General features: G+C 36.8%; 1 protein-coding gene across 1 annotated transcript in view; it reads right to left on the bottom strand.

Moving 5' to 3' along the window:
- Positions 1 to 15,125: 15,125 nt before the first annotated feature.
- NDST3 (N-deacetylase and N-sulfotransferase 3) overlaps positions 15,126 to 21,118 on the bottom strand; it is a 133,972-nt gene continuing 127,979 nt past the window's right edge. Inside the window, exon 13 of the mRNA XM_032462383.1 lies at positions 15,126 to 17,854. Coding sequence (XP_032318274.1) covers positions 17,735 to 17,854 — 120 coding nt within the window. The 3' untranslated portion in view covers positions 15,126 to 17,734. The remainder of the gene's footprint in view (positions 17,855 to 21,118) is intronic.

The raw sequence follows: 21,118 nt of genomic DNA, 5'->3' as shown, positions 1-21,118 counted from the left end.
TTAAAGTGCTAAAACACTGCATGAAAGAGAGGGAGCGAGCGAGAACCCTCATATTTTTGTTTATGCCCTTTTCTCCATCTTGAATGTCTTCCCACATATTTCCCATCTATTTTTTCCAATCCCATTTTTCTTCCTAAAGTTGACAAAACAGTTATATTAGGTGTACAACATAATGATCTCATACTATTGTGAAATGATCATCATAGTAAGTCTAGTTAACCTCCATCCTCATACATAGTTACATTTTTTTTCTTAGGAGAACTTTTAAGATTTACGTTTTTAGCAGTTTTCAAATATGCAATACAGAATTATTAACTATAGCCACTATGTTGTACGCTATATCCCCAGGACTTATTTATTTTATAACTGGCATATTGTACTATGAGTTTATTGGTTGTCTTGTTTCTCATTTTAGAGGAAGAGTTTTCAGCTTTCCACCATTAAGTATGATGTGAGCTGTGGGCTTGATATACATGCATGGTATTCATTATGTTGAGGTACATTTCCTCTATACCCGCTTTGTTGAGAAGTTTTTTTTTTTTATCATTAGTGGATGTTGAATTTTCATCTGTTTTCATCTGTCAGAATCCTACTCAGCTTTAAATACTTTGCATTTTTAAATATCTCTTGTTCTATGAAACTTTTCATTACACCAACTGAATTTGATTTCTCCCTTTTTGTGACACTATACTACTTAACCAGCATTTTTCTTGTGGTACTTTATCATATTATAAACTCCTCGTGGTGAGGACTGCGTCTAACGCTTATTTGAGGTGCCTAACTAAGCAGGGTGACTCACATTAAATGGGCACTAAATTACACTGTCAAATGCTTTGAGGTACTCAGTATGTTTTTCAGTAATTGAGTAAGTTTTATATTTATTTTCAAAAGACGGTTCTTTCCTGGAGGTGGAGTTTAATCCCTCTTCCCTCCCCCAACATTGTCTTGCATATGGGCTGTGCTTAGTTACTTGCTTTCAAAGGGTAGGGTAAGGCAAGAGGGGAAAGCATAACTTTCCACTGGAGAAATCTTGCAAGCACTACCTGGGCCGGGTAAGAAATACCAGCGTGAGTGGTAAGTCGTGTTGATAGTGTGTACCCCGATAAGATGCGGTGAGAAGAGTACTTCACCTCCTTCTGTGTTATTCTTCCTCAAAGCCCTAACCCCAGTCTAACGATGAGAGAAAATCAGACAAAATCAAACTGATGGACGCTCTACAAATTTCCTAACCTGTCCGGAAAACTGTCATGGTCATGAAAAACAAAAGTCTGTGAAACTGCCACAGCATAGGAGATGAGACGTAATGACTGCATGTGATGTGGTATCCTGGCTGTATCCTCAGGCAGAAAAAGGACTTTAATGAAAAACTAGAGAAATCTGAATAAAGTGTGGAATTTAGTTAACAGCAGTGTGCCAATGTTGGTTTGTTAGTTGTGACAGAGGTACATGATATTGTAAGATGTTAACAATAGGGGAAATTGGAAGAGGGATGTGTGGGAACTCCCTGTTCCATTTTTGCAACTTTTCTGTAAATCTAAAACTATTTAAAAGTAAAACTTAATAAAAGCAATCGTACCTTTACAGTCTATTATGTTTTCATTTTAAGAAGTAGTGCTTTAATGATGATTTCTGTCTGTTAGTGTGAAATTTGTGGCTGTGACGGCCATATTTCTAAGTTTGGAGGAATTTGAGATCATACCTAATGAATTTAACCACTGTTTAAGCCAAATCTTGAAGGCTTAGAATAATGTAGTAATAGAAGAAGTATAAATTGTAAATAAAGGTTTAAGTATTTTCAAGGTAGAATGTGAGGTGAAGCTGTTAGACTGATAAAATGATGGACAGTATTTCATTTGTGCATTTGATACATAACTGAAACAGTTTGTTCTTAAAAGCTCATTCTTCAAACTCTGCTACTTCTCCCTACTCTATTTCCTTTTTTCTTGTAGGGTTTTAGTATAGACTCGATGGTAATCATCAGGGAAACAAAATTTACATAACTGCACATCTCTCATGTGACTGTTGAGATAAGTGGGAGGATATATGATCAGGAAATGTCCTGTGGGCTTATTTTCATCTTAAAATACTTAGGGTACTTAAACTTGCAGTTGGTGTGTACTAGCAATGTGATAACCACTGCTGAGAAAATTGTAATAAAAGTGTAGTGTTTAGGTGAGAGGAGATAAGAAGTTCTCCCCTATCTGTACTAGAATATTCTTTTCAGTTCTGAACACTTTTTTCAGTTTAACATTTACAAGACTCTAGCAAATGTTTGTTGAGCAGACATGACCCTTGCCTCAATACTACAATGGAATCAAGTCACTTACAGTCAGTTATATCAGAGTTTTTCCAAATTATTCAAAGCTCAAAACCTTGGAGTTATTTTTGATTTCTTCAATCCTTCACTTCCAATTTTTAGTGTGTTTCTTTATTATTCAGTGTATTTATTATCGACTGCTATATATCAAATTAGCTTAAGGCATGGTGGATTAAGACAGTAAGGGTTTATCATCTTATATAATTTCTGCAGACTGGAATCCAAGAGCAGTTTAGTGCTCTCTGTGTATCTCATTAGGTTGCAGTCAGGAGGCTCACTGGGGCCGTAGGATCCTCTTCCAAGGTGGCTGGCTCACGATCTTGGCAAGTTAAGTAGTTGTTAGACTCCAACTCCTCATCCTGTGGGTCTCCATAGGACTGCTTGAGCATCTTCAAGTTACAGCAGCTGGTTTTCCCCAAAGTGAGTGATCCAAGAAACAAAGGCCCAATGTTTTTTTAATAACCTAGACTGAGAAGTTATACGCCATCACTTGTTAGAAGTGAGTTACTAATTTCGGCTCACAAAAAAGGAAGGGAAATTATGCTTCATCTCTTAAAGAGGGGAATGTAAATATTTGTTGAAACAAGTTAAAACTGCCTCAATCAAAATGGGTGAGGTTGTGTTGCAGTTACAAACTTCCTTCTTCCTACCTGCTCATTAAGACGTTTCAGTTTTTATTTATTTTTTTACAGGAATCTTTCTTCTAGAACATCAGTGATTAGTCTCTTCCTTTTCTTGTCGTCTTTGATATTTATTCTTAGTGCCTTATGTTTTTAAAATTGTTCATCAGTAAATATTTAATGAATTCTTACTATATGCCAGGCCCTGTTCTTGGTGCTGGGACAAGAGCAGTAAACAAAACAGACAAAATGTTTTACTCACAGTGCTTGTGTTTTCATGGCAGAAAACAGACATAAGTGAGTATTAGAGTTCTATCAGAGGAGCAGAACTGCTGGCCGAAGGTCAAATCACATTGTCAAGTGGAGGAAGCAGGAAAATCGGCAACTGCAAGGATGAACTGGGATCCATGGGAATGGACTGGAATCTGCGTTGGTTTCTCCCTGGTTCCAAGGGTTCAACTTTGACGGTGGAGGTGATCTGCAGGAGGAGCCAGTCCTTTGTCATAGACCCAAGTGTTGCTGAAGTTTAAAGAGAAGACCTGGCAGGCGTTGAAGAAGGTCTGGGCCTGGCTGTCACCCCACACCTACAAGATGAGCTGGCAGAATAGGTGACAGTTTGCATGATCTGCAGTATTGCCTTGTGCCCACTGATCTTCTTGGTATAAAAAGTATAAGAATGCTGTTCCACTTCCACCTTCCAAATCTCAGGCAAAATGTCTCTGTGGCCCATGCTATCCTGGAACTACTCAGGAGAAAGTGGAAATGTAGTCCTGCTTATCTAAGTTGACAAAATAAAAATTAACCACAGTAAATAAATTGTATGGTATGTTAAAGTCAGTAAATGCTGTGGAGAAAAATAAGGTAGGGGATGAGAAGTGCCTGGGGGGTAGAAACTGTAATTTTAAAAAGAGTGCCCAGGGACGGTCTCACTGAGAAGGTGACATTGAAGAAGATGAGGAAGTGAAACATACTGGTATCTGGAAGAAGAATATTCTAAGCAACCACTGCTTCCTGACTGCACCAAACCTGGTGTGGTAGACAGCCTTTTACAAGGCTCCTAGTGTTCCTCCCCTAAGTTACTCCCTCCCTTATGCAATCCCCTTCCCTTGAGTGGCAAAGTGATGAGACGTCACTTCTGGGATTAGGTTTAAGAGACTGACTAGTGTCTTGCTACCATTCTTTCTCTTGCCTTTTGGGCTTGCTTGCTTTGACGAACCAAGCTGCTATACTGGAGAGGCCTATGTGGCAAGGGACAGAGAGTGGCCTCTGGCCAGCATCCAGTAAGGAACTGAGGCTGTCAGACCAACAGCCTGTGAGGAACTGAATCCTGTCAACAACCAGGTAAGCAAGCTTGGAAGTGAATCTTTAACAAGCCAAGCTGTGAGATGACTACAGACCGAGGTGCTGATTGCAGTCTTGAGAAACACTCAAGCAGAGAATCCAGCTAAGCCATACCTGGGTTCCTGACCGACAGAAAGTGTGTGAGATAAGGTTGTTTTAAGCCAGTACGTTTGGGGATCATTTTTATTCAGCAAGCAGTAACTCATATACTTGGTACAGTCAAGGAACAAAAGTGAGATCAGTTTGGCTGGAGTGGGGTAAGCAAGTAGGAAGTGAAGTTAGAAAGGTAATAGGCTACCTAGGGCCTTATAAGTCATTGTACAGTTTTTAGATTTCATTTTGTTTGAGTAAGCTTGGTAGCCATTGGTGACTTTTGAGTAAAAGAATGTTATGATATGACTTTGGATTTGCATGTTCTTTCAAAGGCCTACTGAGAAGAGAGAATAGTGGTGGGAATAGGATTGGAGCAGGTAGATTATTTAAGCTAGTGCAGTAATACAGATGAGAGAATGGTGTTGGCTTGGTACCAGTGGAGAAAATAAATGATTCATTTCTGGGTATATTTTTATGGTACAGCTGACAGTATTTGGTGACAGATTAGATATAGGATGTAAGAGAAAGGGAAATAGGGTGTGAGGAAAATGGCTTCACGATTTTTTGATTATTTGCTGAGAGGGAGATGACTGTGGGAGTAGGAGTTTTGTGGGGAGGCGTACTCAAGAACATAGCTTTGTACCTATTAAGTTTGATATGTCCTTTAGACATCCAAGTAGAGCTGTTAAGTAGGGAGTTGGTTATATGAGTATGGAGTTCTGGGGAGAGGTCTGGGCTGGAGAGACAAATATGGGAGCTGTCATGGTGGCACTTAAAGCCATGAGGTAGGATTCTAATGCCAAGAGACAAAGTGTAGATTGAAAATAAGACCCAGTCCTTGGGCCTGTCAACATCTACCAAGAAAAATATCAGGAACTAGCCAGGGAGGTTGAGAAGTGAGGCAAGGATGAAAGCCAGTGGAGTGCTGTGTCCTGAAAGTCAGGAAGAAAGGTTTTCAAATAAGAGGGCGAGATGAACTGTTCATGGTACAAGTAAGATGGTTGTTGAGAAATGACTATTGGATTTGCAGTGTGGAGGTCATTTGGGACCTTGTTTAGAACTGTTTCAGAGAAAATGGAAGGAGAAGTGTCGGTGGCAATGGATTTGGATAACTCATTTGAGGTATTATAAAGGGGAAGAAAAATGGGGCAGTATCTCAGAGGGCTGTGGGATGAAGTGTGGATTATTTTTTAAGCATGGCAACATGTGAAGCATGTTTGTATTCTGATGGGAAAAATCTGGTAGAAATGAAGGAAATTGATTATGTAGGAGAGAGTTGGTAAATTACTTGGTTGAGGAGGTGGGATTGTGTGCACAAAGTAGGAGTTAGCCTAAATGGTGGTTCAAGCAGTTCATCCACTGAAACAGGAGTGTCTGGGTAAATATATTGGTAAGTGGGTCATGAGGTATGAACTTTTGAATGTCTTTTCCATTAAATCCCCCTCCCCCTTTTTTCAGAGTAATAGAAAGCAAGGTCATCAAATGAAAGTGCAGCTGGGGGAGGAAGTGTGGATATTTCAGGAGAGAGGGGAAGGTGTAGTTAGGGGCTAGTGTGAATAGACTAGGAAGTGTTGTAGGAATCCTGGGCCACATTAGGGGCCCACTTCAATACTTGTAATGAATTTAAATTCATTTAAATTAAAAATTAGCATGAGTATGTATTTCCTCCACACCAAGCTGTTACTGTTTTATAGTGTCTATAAAATAATATTTGTAAAATATTTAATGCGTTTATACTGGACATATTAAAATAAGTTGAAAATTGAATGATAACTAACTAAAATTCTATTTTTTTATTTTCCCCTGTAATATACTTTATAGATGTTTCGTGATGTCAGACATTTATTCTAGTACTCTAAATATTCACATCTGTATGGGTGAAAAGATAAACTTATGTTTATGTAAAAACCCAATGGAATCAAGCATCCAATTTTTATGAGGCCACTAGGTGGCGCTGTTAACCTATTGTTTAGGTCTATTTAACCCAAGGTTTTAAATTAAATGCACTCATTTATTATTGTGCATGAATGTATAAATGAATGTGTGGATAATAACATGAAAATTTCAGCATATATAATGGCTCTACCAACTTACCCTCTGGACTCCACTTTTATATAATAAATATCCAAAGTGAATATTGAAAACCTTATTCCACTAAAAAGGAACAACTTTCCTCAGATGCAGATTCTAAGAATGTAATTGAAATAGCACAGATCTTTTTTTTATGTGAACTCGATGTGCAGGTTTTTAAAGTACTAAATTAATCAAGTGGAAATTTAATTCATTTTCTATTGTCTGAAGTGTTTAAGTTGATACATTTTTAATTTGGAGTGTATCAGAGTAGAAAGTGATTCTGTTGGAGAAATGACATATTTCTGCCCAGTCTACCAGAGGGCAAGGATGTAATTGTAATCATCTTACCTAAATAGTACTTGGTCCATGGTACACACTCAGTGAATGTTTGTTGAATGAGGAGACTGGGATGATGAAAGTGAAAAAAAAATTTCTGGGAAATTATATATACAGTATTCAAAAGGAAAAATGAATTGCCTGTTGGTATATCAAAGCAAAGATGACAAATTTTTTTTGGTTTTGATTTTACAGATCTTACCTCTGTATTTGCCAGAAGTTTTACATTGAGGATATTTTTTTTCTCTCCTGTGGGAATGTATTTCAAATTTTATAATGGAAATCATTTCATAGAGAAAATTTTATGACATTCTTTGGAACTGGTTTCTATTAGTCATTGTTTATAATTGAAATAGATCTTCACTCTCTTGAATCTCAGTATTAGAGGTTTGCATTCTTCATGAGACTGTAAGGACTATATTGATTAATTTCTGTTTGATCCTCAAAGAACTGGCAGGAGCTCTGAAAAATTTTAGCTTGAGCTGAATCTAGAAAACACCCTTTTTAAAAGAGTAACATTAAAGACTTCAGATGATATGTGAAAATACTCCAATTTACTATATAAGATGTTTTAGTAGTTATTTTTTAATTCTGTCCAAGTAGATTTATAGAAAATCAAGTGGAATTAAAACCAGAGAAATTTCTTTTATATTTCTTTAATGTAAGACCCTTCTATTTGTATGATAATTTATATAAATGTACAGTATGTCTTAGAAGTCAGAAGAGTCCTGAAAGAAATCCCTGGAATTCCGTACATTTGATAAAAGCAGTAAGAATTTTGGAATATTTCTCATTCTTTAGGGCACTGGACATTAATGACTGAGAAGGCCTAAGAAGGAAAATATAAAGTGAGCAGACATTAAAGGGGCTCTGAAAAGAACAGTTACTTGTTATTACCTCCTTGAGGTAATAAGTATAATAATAATGATAATGGTAATAGATAATGTTATTGAGTGGGCATGTGCTCATTAACTCATTTTATCATCAAAACAGTTGTATAAGAATGTACTGTTATTATCTCCACTTAACAGATGAGTAAATTGAGGCACAGAGAAATAATATGATAAACTGAAGGTTAGGCCTGGGATTTGAGTATAGTCTGACTGGCCCAGTGTCCACGTTCTTAACTGATATGTTTTGTCAAGGAGGAAGAATGATATTAAGTATAAGATAAATATAAATCTGAGCTCAAATCTCAGATTTTGACCTGACTTCTTGTGTGACTTGGGAAAGTTATCCTTCCCAAACCTGTTTCTTCATCTGTAAACTTGCAATCTCCCTTTTAGTATTATTGTTAGGATCATTTATATGAGTAGTCCAGAGCAGTCCAGTAAATGGAAAGCACCACTTAAGCGCACATGATCACAATCAGGAAGAACTAATGTACACAGTAAGAATGAGAATGGGATAGGAATGAATTTCTTATAATGCTTATATAAATGAACGCCACATGAGTAAAAGTAAAAGACTAGAGCTTTTTTTTTGTCTTACATTTAAAAATTAATTTGCTGATTTTAATTCTTTATTAGGAATTCATTATTATCTAAAGTTTGAATTTGTTTCTTCTTATTTAAAAGAAAGACATAGCATTAAGTCTTTGTGTGGTTGGGGAAGTATATATATTTTAGTCAAATCTACTGATTTATAAAAAGTTATACTTTTTTCTAACACTTAACTATATGAAAATGTGCCATGTTAAATCTCACATCCTTTACCTTTTTTCCTTTGCCACTTATTTATTGCTAAATTAATTAATTAATTCAACAAGTATCTATTGAGCACCTATTGTGTGTCAGAGACTAGACACATAAATGTGAGGATACATTGGTGAAAGAAAATAGACAAATACAGTTGCCTTCATGAAGCTTATTTGAGCAGAAGAAAACATGTAGTAAAATTAGTTAATTTTATAGTTATAAGATTATAGGTGCTATGGCAAAAAAAAAAAAAATAGATCAAGGTAACAGGAATTGGGAGTATAAGGGAGGGGGGAAAGGTGAAATTTTATCTAAGGTTGTTGGTGTTGGCCTTTTTTGAAAGATGACATTTGAGCAAAGACCCAAATACATTTCAGGAGTTAGCCATGTGGACATTTGAGGGAACGTCAGCTCAAAGGCTCTAAGATAGTCAGTGAGGAAACCGTTGCATCTGTTGCAGAATGAGAGAGGGGAAAGGACAGGACCTGAGGTCACAAAGGCAACAATGTCTGATCACGTAAGACCTGGTACTCTGACAGAAAAGGAGAGCTATTGCAGGATTTTCAACAGAAGAGTGCCCTGACCTAATTTGTAACAAGATTATTTTGGGTGCTGAGCTGACAGTAGATTATAGAGCACAGGGATAGAGGCAAATATCCAAGATAAAGGGGATGTTAGCTCAGAGCAGGGTGGTGGCAGTGGAGCTGGTGAGAAGTGGCTGGTTTTAGATAGAAACTGAAGATAGAGCTGACGGGATTTCTTGACAGCTTGAATGTGGGGTGTGCTAGTCAGGAGAGTGACTATCCCAACATATTTACAGGTTTTGCCCCCACTCAAGGCAATATTATATAAGGGCATGACTCTTAGGGTGTGTCTGCCATAGGATGGAACAGGCCGTCTTGTAGGGAGATCAGAATCTGCAGATGTGCTGCAGACTCATGTCTAGTAAATGCCTCCCCCAGCTCTTCTTAACTGAGGCAGAGTCTGTCAATACTCTTGACCCTTGTCATTTGCTCTTTTTCCATGCGTCTCCATTGTTGCTAATTGAACCTGGGGTATAATGCTTGTATAATGGGTATAAATTCCATGATCCACAACCTATGTAGAAATGTAGTTTCTTTAGTTTTTGCTAACTGTCTCCATTTAAGATATATTTCATCACTTTAGGGGTTTTAAATTCTGTTTTAGAAAAACCCAGTCAAATTCAGGATTCATCTCTCCCTTTCTTCTCAAGGTGGTCTTGGCAATGGACACGATGTTAGAGGGTGACACTTTGGCCTCAGCCATCATCCGTTTTCTGCTGGCATAGTATGAATCTCGTCAAGTGCAGTCTTAGGTAAGTGGGCTCTTCCCATGCCCTGCAGGCATCAGTCTCCAGGTCAGTAGGTGTCCTCTTGGTCCTAGCTACTGGGTCCCTTTGGATCTAAATTCTCAGAGGTTTCTACAGCTCCCATGGAGAATGGGGATTTTTATATGTTGTCCTGTGCCACTGTGGACACTGTGTAATCACTAGAAATACCATGTCCTGTTTCTACGATTTTGCTCCAATACCATTGATGGGCAGAACACACAGATGAGATTGCTGCTTGGCTAACTTTTAGATGGAAAGTAGGGCACAGCTTTCTCTCCTCTTGGAGCCTCAGTCTTAAAGAAGATCTGTCAGCCTTTCATTTTTAGGACTTGCTTTGGTGACAAGGCGGAGGGGCAAGGGGAGAAGAAACTCATACCCATGTCCCTCTCTCTTCTCCCTCCCTGGTATTCCTCCATCTCCAGCCAGGCAGCTTCTAGTCTGGGAGTGGAATGGGAAGGTGATAGGAGGTGTTGTCTGACTTTCCATCTGTTTTCTTTCTAGGTTATTTTTTATGGTTTAAGTTTTGGCTTTTGGTACTTAAATTACTTACAATTCCTATGCCCACTAGTGGTTCTCACACTCTTTGGTCTCAGGAACCTTTACAATTTTAAAAAATTGTTGAGGACAAAATGGCTTTTGTTTATAAGGGTTGTATCTCTCAGTATTTACTATATTAGGAATGTAAATTGAGGAACTAAAAAAACATTAACTTGAAAGCAAGAAGAGCAAGCCCATAATAAGATCATAGTTTTGTTAAAAAATAACTGTTTTCCAAAACAAACAAACAAAATTAGTGAAAAGAGTGGCACTGTGTACCGTATTTGCAAATCTCTTTAATGTTTGGCTTCATAAAAGAAATCTGGATTCTGATATGTATTTTTGCATTCAGTCTATTTTGATATGTTGATTTTGCTGCGGTATATGAAGAAAATCTGACTTACCCAAGTATGTTTTTGAGAAAGGGAAGTATATATCGCCTTTTCAGATAATTGTGGATATTTTTCTTTGATGCGACACTAAAACTTGACAAATGGTATTTTCTTAAAGGATATTTGTAATGTGGAATCTGAAACCAAATCAATGAGCTTTTCATACTCTGCTACATTAAAAACTGTTAGTTTATCTTGCCCTGAGAATAGGTCTTCTACCATTGTAATGGTTGTGCCATGTATAATGATTTTTTAACCTCTTGCATTGGTTATTTGGAAAATACTGGTTTACTGAGTTGTGTAGATCTCCCAAATGTTGATACATTTCATTATTTACTATTAGAAAATCATTTTTGTTAATATCTCCATAAGTCTCATCAGAGAAAGTGTTTAAATAATAGTCTACCATTAAGCTCCTAGTAGCAGATACAAGTTCTAATTTTCATTGAAAGCTCAGATTTTATCGGTGGCAATACCGTTAGTTGTTTTTCTTAAAGTGACAAGCTCACTGTTCAGTTTTTAAAAAAAATGTCTGCCAATTGCTCAAGTCTGAATAACCATATCTCCCTGTCAATCATTCTTTCAAGTAAAAATGATGTTCTTTGACTACAGTAGCTGTTTTTTTTTTTAAATTAAATAAATTGAATAAAAAAATAAAGTAGCTAGTTGAAGTTGCAACTCAAACAATTGCTCGGGTGCTTGTCTTTGAGACAGCTATGTACTTCAGTATGTAGTGGAGGTGCCCTAGGCATGTTTCATGTTTTGATGCAGAAAATATTAAAAAGACAGATACTCAAGGGTTGAAATTTATTAGTATTACTAATTCTTACTGCTTCATTAAGGGCATTCTTAAGTGAAGCTAACTTTGTAAATGAGTGTGTGTTGGTGGAGAATATAGTGATGATGAATGTAGACTGATGTTACTGACTTGATTTATGTTAAAGCACCAGCAGTTTTACCCATTATTGCTCTTGCAAGGTCAATGAAAATATCAACACAATGACAAACGAATATGATAAATTGGTATTATTTTGAAAACAGTTTTGACCTTGCAGAGTCCCTAAAGAGGGCTTGGGCCTGCCAGGGGTCAGACTAGATCTTTAGAACCATTTCCCTACAGCACTAAGTAAGGCTAAGCACCGCGAGAGCTCTTCCCTGTTAGTTCATCTCCTGGATAATGTCCAACATCTGATGCTAATGTCAGCTGCTGGTTAGATCCGCCTCTGTGATCTTCCCATCCGATGGGATACTATTGGGGCTGCATATTTAGCCTTACTCTTTAATGATAGATTATTGCTGTTGTAATAGAAGTACTACATGCACTGGGAAATAACAATTCAAATATTTCTTCTTGGTCTCGCACTCTAGCCCGAACTAGCAAAGATAACTAACTCCCTTTTACCATTTTTGCTCATGTTGTGTTGATTCACCCATAATTCCAACCATTGTTGACCTTGATTTCTTAGTTTGTTATCTCTAAGCAGTATCTGTTGGCTCCCACGTGAAGGAGGAGACATTTGGCTCCTTTGTATCATTGTTCCTCACTTACACTCCTGATTTTTGAGCATACATTTATATTTCTATTTTTGTTTCTAGTCCCTTTTGTTATGTTTGTGGCTTTGAATAATGTACTTAAATAGATTTCTGCTGAACTTACCATGGGCCAAAAGCAGACCAGAGTGTTTTCCAAAGGGAAGTGAGGGAGGAGAGGTTGAGTTACTCAGACCCAGTTTCTGCTTCCAACTTTACCTCCTAGATAATTCATGGCTCTTGCCCTGTGGCAGAATGTGTGAGAGATAGGAAGAGTCAACTGTTACAATAACTGATGATAAAATTAAGCAAGGGGGAAAGCAGTTACCAGTGATCACATTTGACTTCTCTTGATGGATGAGGAAATTGATGACCCCAAAGGAAAAATGAGCTACCCAATGTTATTTAGTTAAAAACAGAGTCCAATCTATCCTCTTTGCTATTCCAGTTGTACTGAGGACATCCCTGTAATTAACTGGGAATCGAAGCAACATGGTTTTATTAAGTTGATCATAGGTGGAAATGAGAATTTGTCAATATTGCATGTTCATAGCTTTTTATTATTTTAAAAATTAGAATCTTTAACTTTTTATAAGTTTGTCAATTTATTCATTTGTATGTGAAACAAATGCTATTTTTTGATAGTATGTTCTTTGTGGACTTTTTAAAGTATTGTTTGCTTTGAAAGACAGAAATTAAGTTCTGAAAAGATACACCACAGCCCTAGGAGTATATATAGCATTTTAAGTTTGCATTTCTGTTTAGAGTGGTTGAAACTGAAAGAAAATTCAGATGCAGAATTTTATTTACCAAATAGAGAAAAGAAGACCAGTCTTCTCTGGTCCAATTATATAAATTATGCATAATATTTAAGAGCAAGATCTGGTTTCCATTTCAGTTATTGATTTGAAATAGAGCATTCTGGCATCAGAAATGCAGACAGCCGGCATTTCCTGACTTAATTTATTCCCTCAGAACCAAGAAACAGCTTGATGTAGACAGTTTTATGTAAGATTTGTCACAGTTCCTGTGTGCTTTGGAAATGTTTCACTTTTCATTCAGTTTATTTCAGTTTTCTGTATGCTAAAACGTGGGCAAATACATTCTTAACAATATCATGGAAGCTTTGTGGTGTGAGTATTTAATTTGTGAAATTTGCTTTGACTTCTGTGAAAGGGATTGCTGGGCAAATAAAATATTTGACCTGAATCTGGCAAGTGAATGTCTTTCTTAAACACATTTTGACACTGTTCATGATTCTTCTTTCTCTAAAGAGGAGATGATGAAAATATAGCAGGTTCCATTTTCAGTGATTCATTAATCTTTGTATATATAACTTTTGGGACTATACTGAGATTATATATATATATATATATATATATATATAATAGAGATATAACCCAAAGATTAAGATAGTTACAAGATTAATGGAAGAAGGTAGAAGAGGAGCTTAAAAATAAATTTCATATACTAATAAATAAGTATATAAATTCTCTGTTACTTTTGTTAAGAACACTGAATATATAGAGAACCATATAGACAACAGATTGAGGACAAAAAATAGCAAGAACTAATAGTAGCACTGGATGGGGAAAAGTGGCCCTCAAATTCTGTGAGGCCCCCTGGCCACAGGTGAGAGGCTTACTTGAAGCTGACTCTAGATTTTCTTGGGAATGGAATCAATGTCACACTATGTCTTTAGCTTTCATCCTCAAAGCTAAAATTCATGGCTTGACCTTGTGAAATTTAGTTTGCTTTTAAATAAAGTAAGTGAAGAGAACGTAAACATTTCAAGCCAACACAAGTAATTTCTTAAGGATTATCCACCTCAAGTATTCATTGCTCTTTCCATGACTGCCAACTATTTGGGGATGGGTGTGTGTGGTGAGATGGGTGGGCAGTAAGAAGACAGCAGCTATGTTGTAGGTGGTGACCAAGCAGAGTCAGCTCTGGCAGAATGGAATTCAGCTAGACAGTGTAATTTGAAAGCAGAGAAAGCCCTTGAGGTGTGAAGTGCCTCTTCATTAGTGGGCTTTTGGGCTAAAGTGTAACTTCTTGAAATTGCAGATGTCTTTGGAAAGCATAATATTATAAGTCATCATAAGCCACTAACATTGACAGCATTGGATTATTAACTGGTCATCAGTTGGCCCTGGAGTCGATAGAACGTATGATGGCATATTTAGATAGAAAGTTGGGAGTCAGATGTGTTCTAGATTGGAGAACTGTGTGTGGGGGAGATGATTCTGTGAGGAATCGACTGGTGCATGTGGACAGGATGGGCTGCAACATGAGAAAATCTGATTTCTAGAAAAGAAAGGACAGGAATAGAGAAAAGAAAGTTTGTGGAAAATGTAGGTAAATATCTAACTCTCCTGGTCCCCCCCCCCCACTTTGTTTTGCAGAGGTGGTTTTGCTAGATTTTTAATAAAAGAGAGACTAGCTAATATCTTTTAAAGCTCTAAAGGAAAGAGTCCATTTTGGGGGGCAGAGCAGAGTACTGGGAGTAAGAAATGCTATAATTATTCAGGCTCTTAAGTCTGTTAAGTAACAGCTGCTGTGGTTTGCTTATTCTCTGGTCCCATGAATGATCCTGGGACCTGCTTTTATGTATTAGAACTTAAAAAAAAATACTAGCATTGATAAAAAGATCTATGAAAGGTTATTTATTAAAAACAGACTTACTGGTTTCCTACTGGGAAGTTTTCCATGCAGCTCTCGATTTTAAATTGCATTAGTGGTATCTATGTTTTATAGCCACCTCCTGCTCTGTCGCAGGCAAACACAAACCATCAAATGCCCACTTATTACCCGAAATCACCAGGCCCAAACTCTTCATTTTCTTATCACAGTTTATTGTTGTACATATGAGGTACCATGCTACTATCAGAATTATATCCAGGTTTTTTATTTTAAAAAACTCAGAGAAAAAAATGTTTCCAGTAATTATCATTCAATGTGAATGATGAGGATACTATAGCTATAAACATTGAAATAACCATTTCATTTCTTCCTGAGGAAGTTTCATATTTTAAGCAATGAAAAAGGAACTCTATACAAAGCTAGTTGAAAATCACATTATCTCTCATTCTTTTCTCATGTGTATTTATGTTACTTTCAGAAGAGCATAATAACCGGCTGGAAGATATAATGTAGAAAGTAGGCATGTTCTCTAGAATTTGATGTTGCCTTTCAGATATATGGAGTGGTCAAAATTCCTTTCAAAGGTTTGCTGCTCTCAGTAGCATAATACCTGTATTATGAGTGAGCACATTGTGGTATGATCTCTTCTTGTTTCTCCTCTCATTACACAAGCATCCAGTGTGTTTTTAACATTTCTTAAAGGGCAAACTGTGTAGTTGACTCAGTTTACCTAGATGAAATTATGCCAGTAGCTTGGGCTAGAAGTTTAAGTGCACATCTCATCCTTGAAACATAGCGTATCAGTTTTTCTTTTCTTTTTTATCAGTAGAAATGTTGTTGTCAAAATGAAAACATGATACTGTATGTAACTGCTGGGGCCTAGTCTCACTATGTTTGACCCTCTTAAGACGGTTTCTTAAATTAGTGGAGACAAAAGACCATGTTCATTTTCCCAGCATATTGAACATGTGCTGCTTCAAAACAGGCAGCATAAGCGTGAAGATTGAGTTTGACATATTTTTCCAAATGACTTTGATTTTGCTTTTCAGTCAGGGGTCTTAAAAACTGATTGTTTCTGCCAATAGCCTGTTTGTTGCAAAATCAGTGTGTCATTTGAGTTCATAACACTTAAAAATTTTCACTAATAATTATAATGTAATTTAAAAAATTTATAGTGAGTGGAAGGATCTCAAAATTTGTTTTCTAGTTAGTGAATCATCAATAGAGTTTAGTTTTACACATTAAAATGACAATGAAAATATCTGGGCATATCTTTTTTTTCTAATCATACTTTTGATAACATTTTACAAAGGCTTATGTAATCATAGCAGGGAATTTATTTACTACTTAATTTCCTGTGTGTACAGTATATTTAAAATTTAAGTAAATATAAACACAGGAAAATAAGCATGACATTTTATTTTTTGAATGTCTTATTAATCATATAATCATTAAAAATTTAAGTGTAAATATATTTTAAGAACTGTGCCTGGTTCATCTTTGTACTTCTTCCATTTAATTTAGTAGATAATCGCCAAATTTAACTATTTCCTATTGTCTTCCATAAGAATGATGTATGAAATACTCTAAAAAAATGGGATTCAGCTTTGCTTATATTTTTCTGCATTGTATCATTGCAAATATCAGATTAAAAATCATATATTAATTTGTTTTTTGTAATAGATCTCTACATTACATATTTTCATTCTGAATTATCTAAAGAAATGTAGTTTTTCTATAATTTAACATAAGTAACCCAATATATCATCTAGAGAAATTGTCCTTAGTATTCATTTAATAGGTTTTATGCTGGGGAACATTAAAAAACAGTTATTTACATTGTAAATCAATGTTTCTGGAGATGATACACACCTCAGATTCTATGCAAGCATTTCTATAGAACCAGTAAGGACTACTGGAGTTGATTTGCAGCTCAGAGAAAAGGGACATAAGTTGTCAATCATATATCTTTAGACACCTACAATTTGTGCTGTTAGAGGATTTGGTTAGTACACTTTAGATTATTGTTTACTGTTTTGGTATACTCAGTGTGTTTCTATTTCTCAACCAATGGCTTCACAACATATCTTTCAGTATAACAATTACGTTATGATAGAAAAGTTAGTAACTTTTGCATAAATGCACTAGACTATATGTATGAAAAATCACTTTTTTTTGCTATAGCACTTTTTTTTTTTTTTTTGGATGCAGATAAAGCTCATACGTAACTTTTCCAGTCTGCTCTAGCACAAATTGTAATTGACAATTCTTTCTAAATACTTCAGTGAATTTATATTTTGGCAAGCATTTTTGATGAGTATTACGCTTTGGCGTTTTATGCTACATTGTGATGCTTACTTTGCTTTTTTGTAGGACACTTTATAGAATCAAAGAATAAGAAAACATCGTACAGGCAAACAGTGGTCTAAAAATCTACAGAGACACAATCTTAGTTGATATATAAAAGTGTAAATATTACTACGAAATGGAACAGTTCTGCATCTGTGTTTGATATTTATACTGGTTGCTATTGATTTCCACATGAGTGCACAGTAGTCTGTAATAATCCCACAGGCTCAGACACCGGTTAAGAGAAAGGACCTGGGCCTCAAGGCTTGTAACTTTCTCTTTTTTGTTTCTAATCATCCAAGTGCCAGCACATGGAAGGAACTTTGTTCTTTTTTTTTGTTTTTTCTCATTTGAAGAGGTATATTTTTTTACACAGCCTTTTGGTAGCTTCTGGAAGCTTTGGGAGAGGTGAGCATTACAATGGGGGCCGAGTCTCGAGAAGTTTCCTCTCAGTGCTATCTCACTTTCTGCAGCTCCTGTCTCAGCCAGGCCGGCAGAGGATGCCCCAGTTTGTGCAGCAGCTTGGAGAGTTCCACGTTGTGATCACGATAGTAGCTGGACAGAAATGCTCTGCTCTGGGGCCAGAGGAGGAGATGAAAGGATATTTCATTTTGATTGTCAAAGTATATATTTTGTATACTTGGACGATATTTAAATCTGTATCAAGTACGCGGTACTGGTTTAAAACTGCTATAAAGCATATGGACTGTTTATTTAGCACAATATAAACACAGGGACTCTATTCTTCAAAATACATACTTTGCACATATAACGCTGTTTTTACTAGGGAAAGGGCTTTCCTACCAGATATGTGACCTATCTGTGCAGAGTTAAATGTTAAAACAACTAGACTGAGTTGCTAGAAATATAGCTGTAGCAACTGACTGGGCCTAATATTACATTCTATTAAAATCATCCTGGCTTTGGAGAAAGAGCTGGTTTGGTAAATCTATAAAATCAAATATTCTTTTGTCATCATTAATTTACATTTATATTTTAAATATAATATTTTCTTAAGAGATCTTTTAAGGCATATACAAAGTACTGACTGCTAAAACAGTACTTTGGTAAACCTTAAAAAAAGGTTGTAGGTAAACAAGGTAAACCTATAACCTGATATGTTTTATTATTTGACACAAGGAAGGGAAGGAATGCCCTGCAAACTATTCTGACTCACAAGGAGGCAGATTTCCCTTCAATAAAGACAAATAACTGAAATGGTCAGAAGTGGAAAGTGCTGATGGCATTTAGTGGGGTTTATATGCAGTTTAGATGACTGTTATTAGGAATGTTGTGAAGGGGGATTTCTGCATCTGTATCTGTAATCTCCCTGCTTTAGACTATTCTGAGATTTTTTAGTTGAGCTGAATCTTTAAAAAGTTTTTATTTAATTCCTGGTGTGCTGTTTGTTTTAAACACATAGAAAAATATTTCACCTTGTATTGATAATTTCACTATAACATAGTGATTTTTGCAGTAATTATGATCATTGGAACGAGACTGAACATTTGTACTATATTCTAACATCGCTGTGATCAAGGGAGAACCCAAACCTTTCTGTAGTTTATGCGTCAGTCTGTCTCATTTCTCTGTTTCTGGTCTTCAGTCATTAGCTCTAAACCACTGACAAGCCCAGCTGGCAGACCCAGGCCAGGGAACGGTATGGATAAATGATATTTCCCAGATACCCCACCCAGGGGCCTGCTCATCCTATGCCCTTTTTGCTGCCAGCCAGGTCTGGACTCCATGAATGAGCTCTAGGTCTTAATGCAGAGTCTGAGTTTCGAATTTACCCACTGTGTTCTCTCTTACCATCTCACTTTGCATTGTTCCTCTTTACAATGGAAGCCTTGTTTAGAAAAATAGCAGCCCAGGGCTGCCCAGCTCCTGCCAGCTTGCCCCCTAATATTTCCCATATGACAAAGGATTATCTAACATCTTAACTAACTTTGGAATTGAACCTTCTGGGTCCATATATACTACACATCCCTTTGGCTCGTACCTTTTAATACTGAGGATTATCTTACCTCAATTTATTGGCCTTTTTGGCATTATCTTCAAACCTCGCTGCTGGTATCAGGGCTGCTTTTGTAGTCACCCCCTGGTCCTGTGCCCCATTATGTGTGTATGTCTGTCCTCATAATCATGTCCCCATAATCAAGTACCCCTTCCTCTTGTTGCTCTGCTCCCTCATGCGGCAAGATAACTGATACAGGATTTGCAAAGTACACCATGCCCTATTTGAGAGTCTAATATGTTCAGGCCAGAAGTTACTAGGACAGAAATCAGTGATGTGCAGGATTCATCGTACACACATTACCTGATGATCATTCAAAGAGGGAACTATTTTAGATGGTGAGATCACAGATAATATATATGCTAATGTATGCTAATGTAGTCTACTTCATGAAAACTCGTGAAATTAACGTAATAAGAGGGAATAATAATAATATACACTTTTATCATATAAAATATGATAAAAGAAGGAATCACATAATAACTTCAATTATCAGGTTGTTTATTGTTTAAAGGATCTATCAAATGCTTTTGATTTGGAGAGGTGATAGACTTAGTGGTTAATATAAAATGTCAGTTTTTATTCCTTTCGTATAATATATTTTGATCAACAAAGTCAGAGTGGAAGTAGGCCAACAATGTTCTTAATTTCCAGGATGAAATGCATCCTTTGATGTTTTAGAGATACTTGTAGGGAAGGGTGCTGGTGTTTTTCTGTAGTAGAAGGAGAACAAGCAGTGTGTGATGACAGTTCTCCCTACTCTGATGTTCCACACGTTTATGTTTCTAGTACCTCCATGAAGTGTCCTGAGAGGTCACTATTTGTACGAAATCAGCTACTCTACTCCCTCAAGTAAACCTAGTATGTATGTGGTATTGTGATATAATAAGAAATACTTATTTGGTTTTTGTCTCTGGTTTCTGGCACAGAGCTCCTACAACCCTTGTAATTTCCTGAGTGACAGGGGTGAGAACAGGGGTGTCTTTTGTTATTTATAACAAGTTCCTTTAAACCTTACCTGAGTTTCTGAGTTTATGCTCATGAGGTGACTCTTATGGGCCCCTAGATAGCTTCATATAGGGGCTGGTTGCTAGAGGAACCAAACATGTAATTAGAGGGTTGGAACTTTCAGCCCCACCCTCTGACTTCTGGGGAAGGGGAAGGGCCTGGGGTTTGAGTTAATCACCTATGGCCAATTGCTGAATCAAGCATGCCTATGTGATGGAACCTCTATGATGCCTCAGGATTGGTAAATGCATCCATCTGCTCGGAGGATGGTACACCCCAGACTCCTGTGCTCAGGACCCTTCTGGACCTTGTCCTACATACCTTCATTTATAATAATAGGAAGTGACGTGTTTCCTTGTATTGTATGGATGGTTATAGCAAATTATGAAACCTAAAGTGGGGGTTGTGGGAACCCCTGGTTTGTAGCCAAGCTGGACAGAAGTATGAGTAACCTGGGAACCTACTACTTGCTACTGGAGTCTGAAGGGGGGCATTTTTGTGGGACTGAGCCCTCAACCTGTGGGGACTTTGCTATCCCTGGGTAGTTAGTGTCAGAACTGAATTAAATTGTAGGACAGCTAGTTGGTGTCTGCAAAAAATTATAGAAAACCCACACATTTGGTGTCAGAGGTATTTGAGAAAAAACATCTTAGGAATGTATTACGTTGTTGAGAGGTACGGAAATACTGATATCCTGAAAAGTTATGTTTTTCTCATCTTTCTCTACCACCAAATTTAGTATTATGTCCAGTATGTCTGTGTTTGATAGGAGTAAAGTGAAATGCTACGAAAGATGTTCTAGTGTCTTCTAAAT

Source organism: Camelus ferus, chromosome 2, assembly GCF_009834535.1.
Source record: "Camelus ferus isolate YT-003-E chromosome 2, BCGSAC_Cfer_1.0, whole genome shotgun sequence".
In the NCBI taxonomy this organism is placed as follows: Eukaryota; Metazoa; Chordata; class Mammalia; order Artiodactyla; family Camelidae; genus Camelus; species Camelus ferus.
This window is presented reverse-complemented; position numbering and strand designations above follow the sequence as displayed.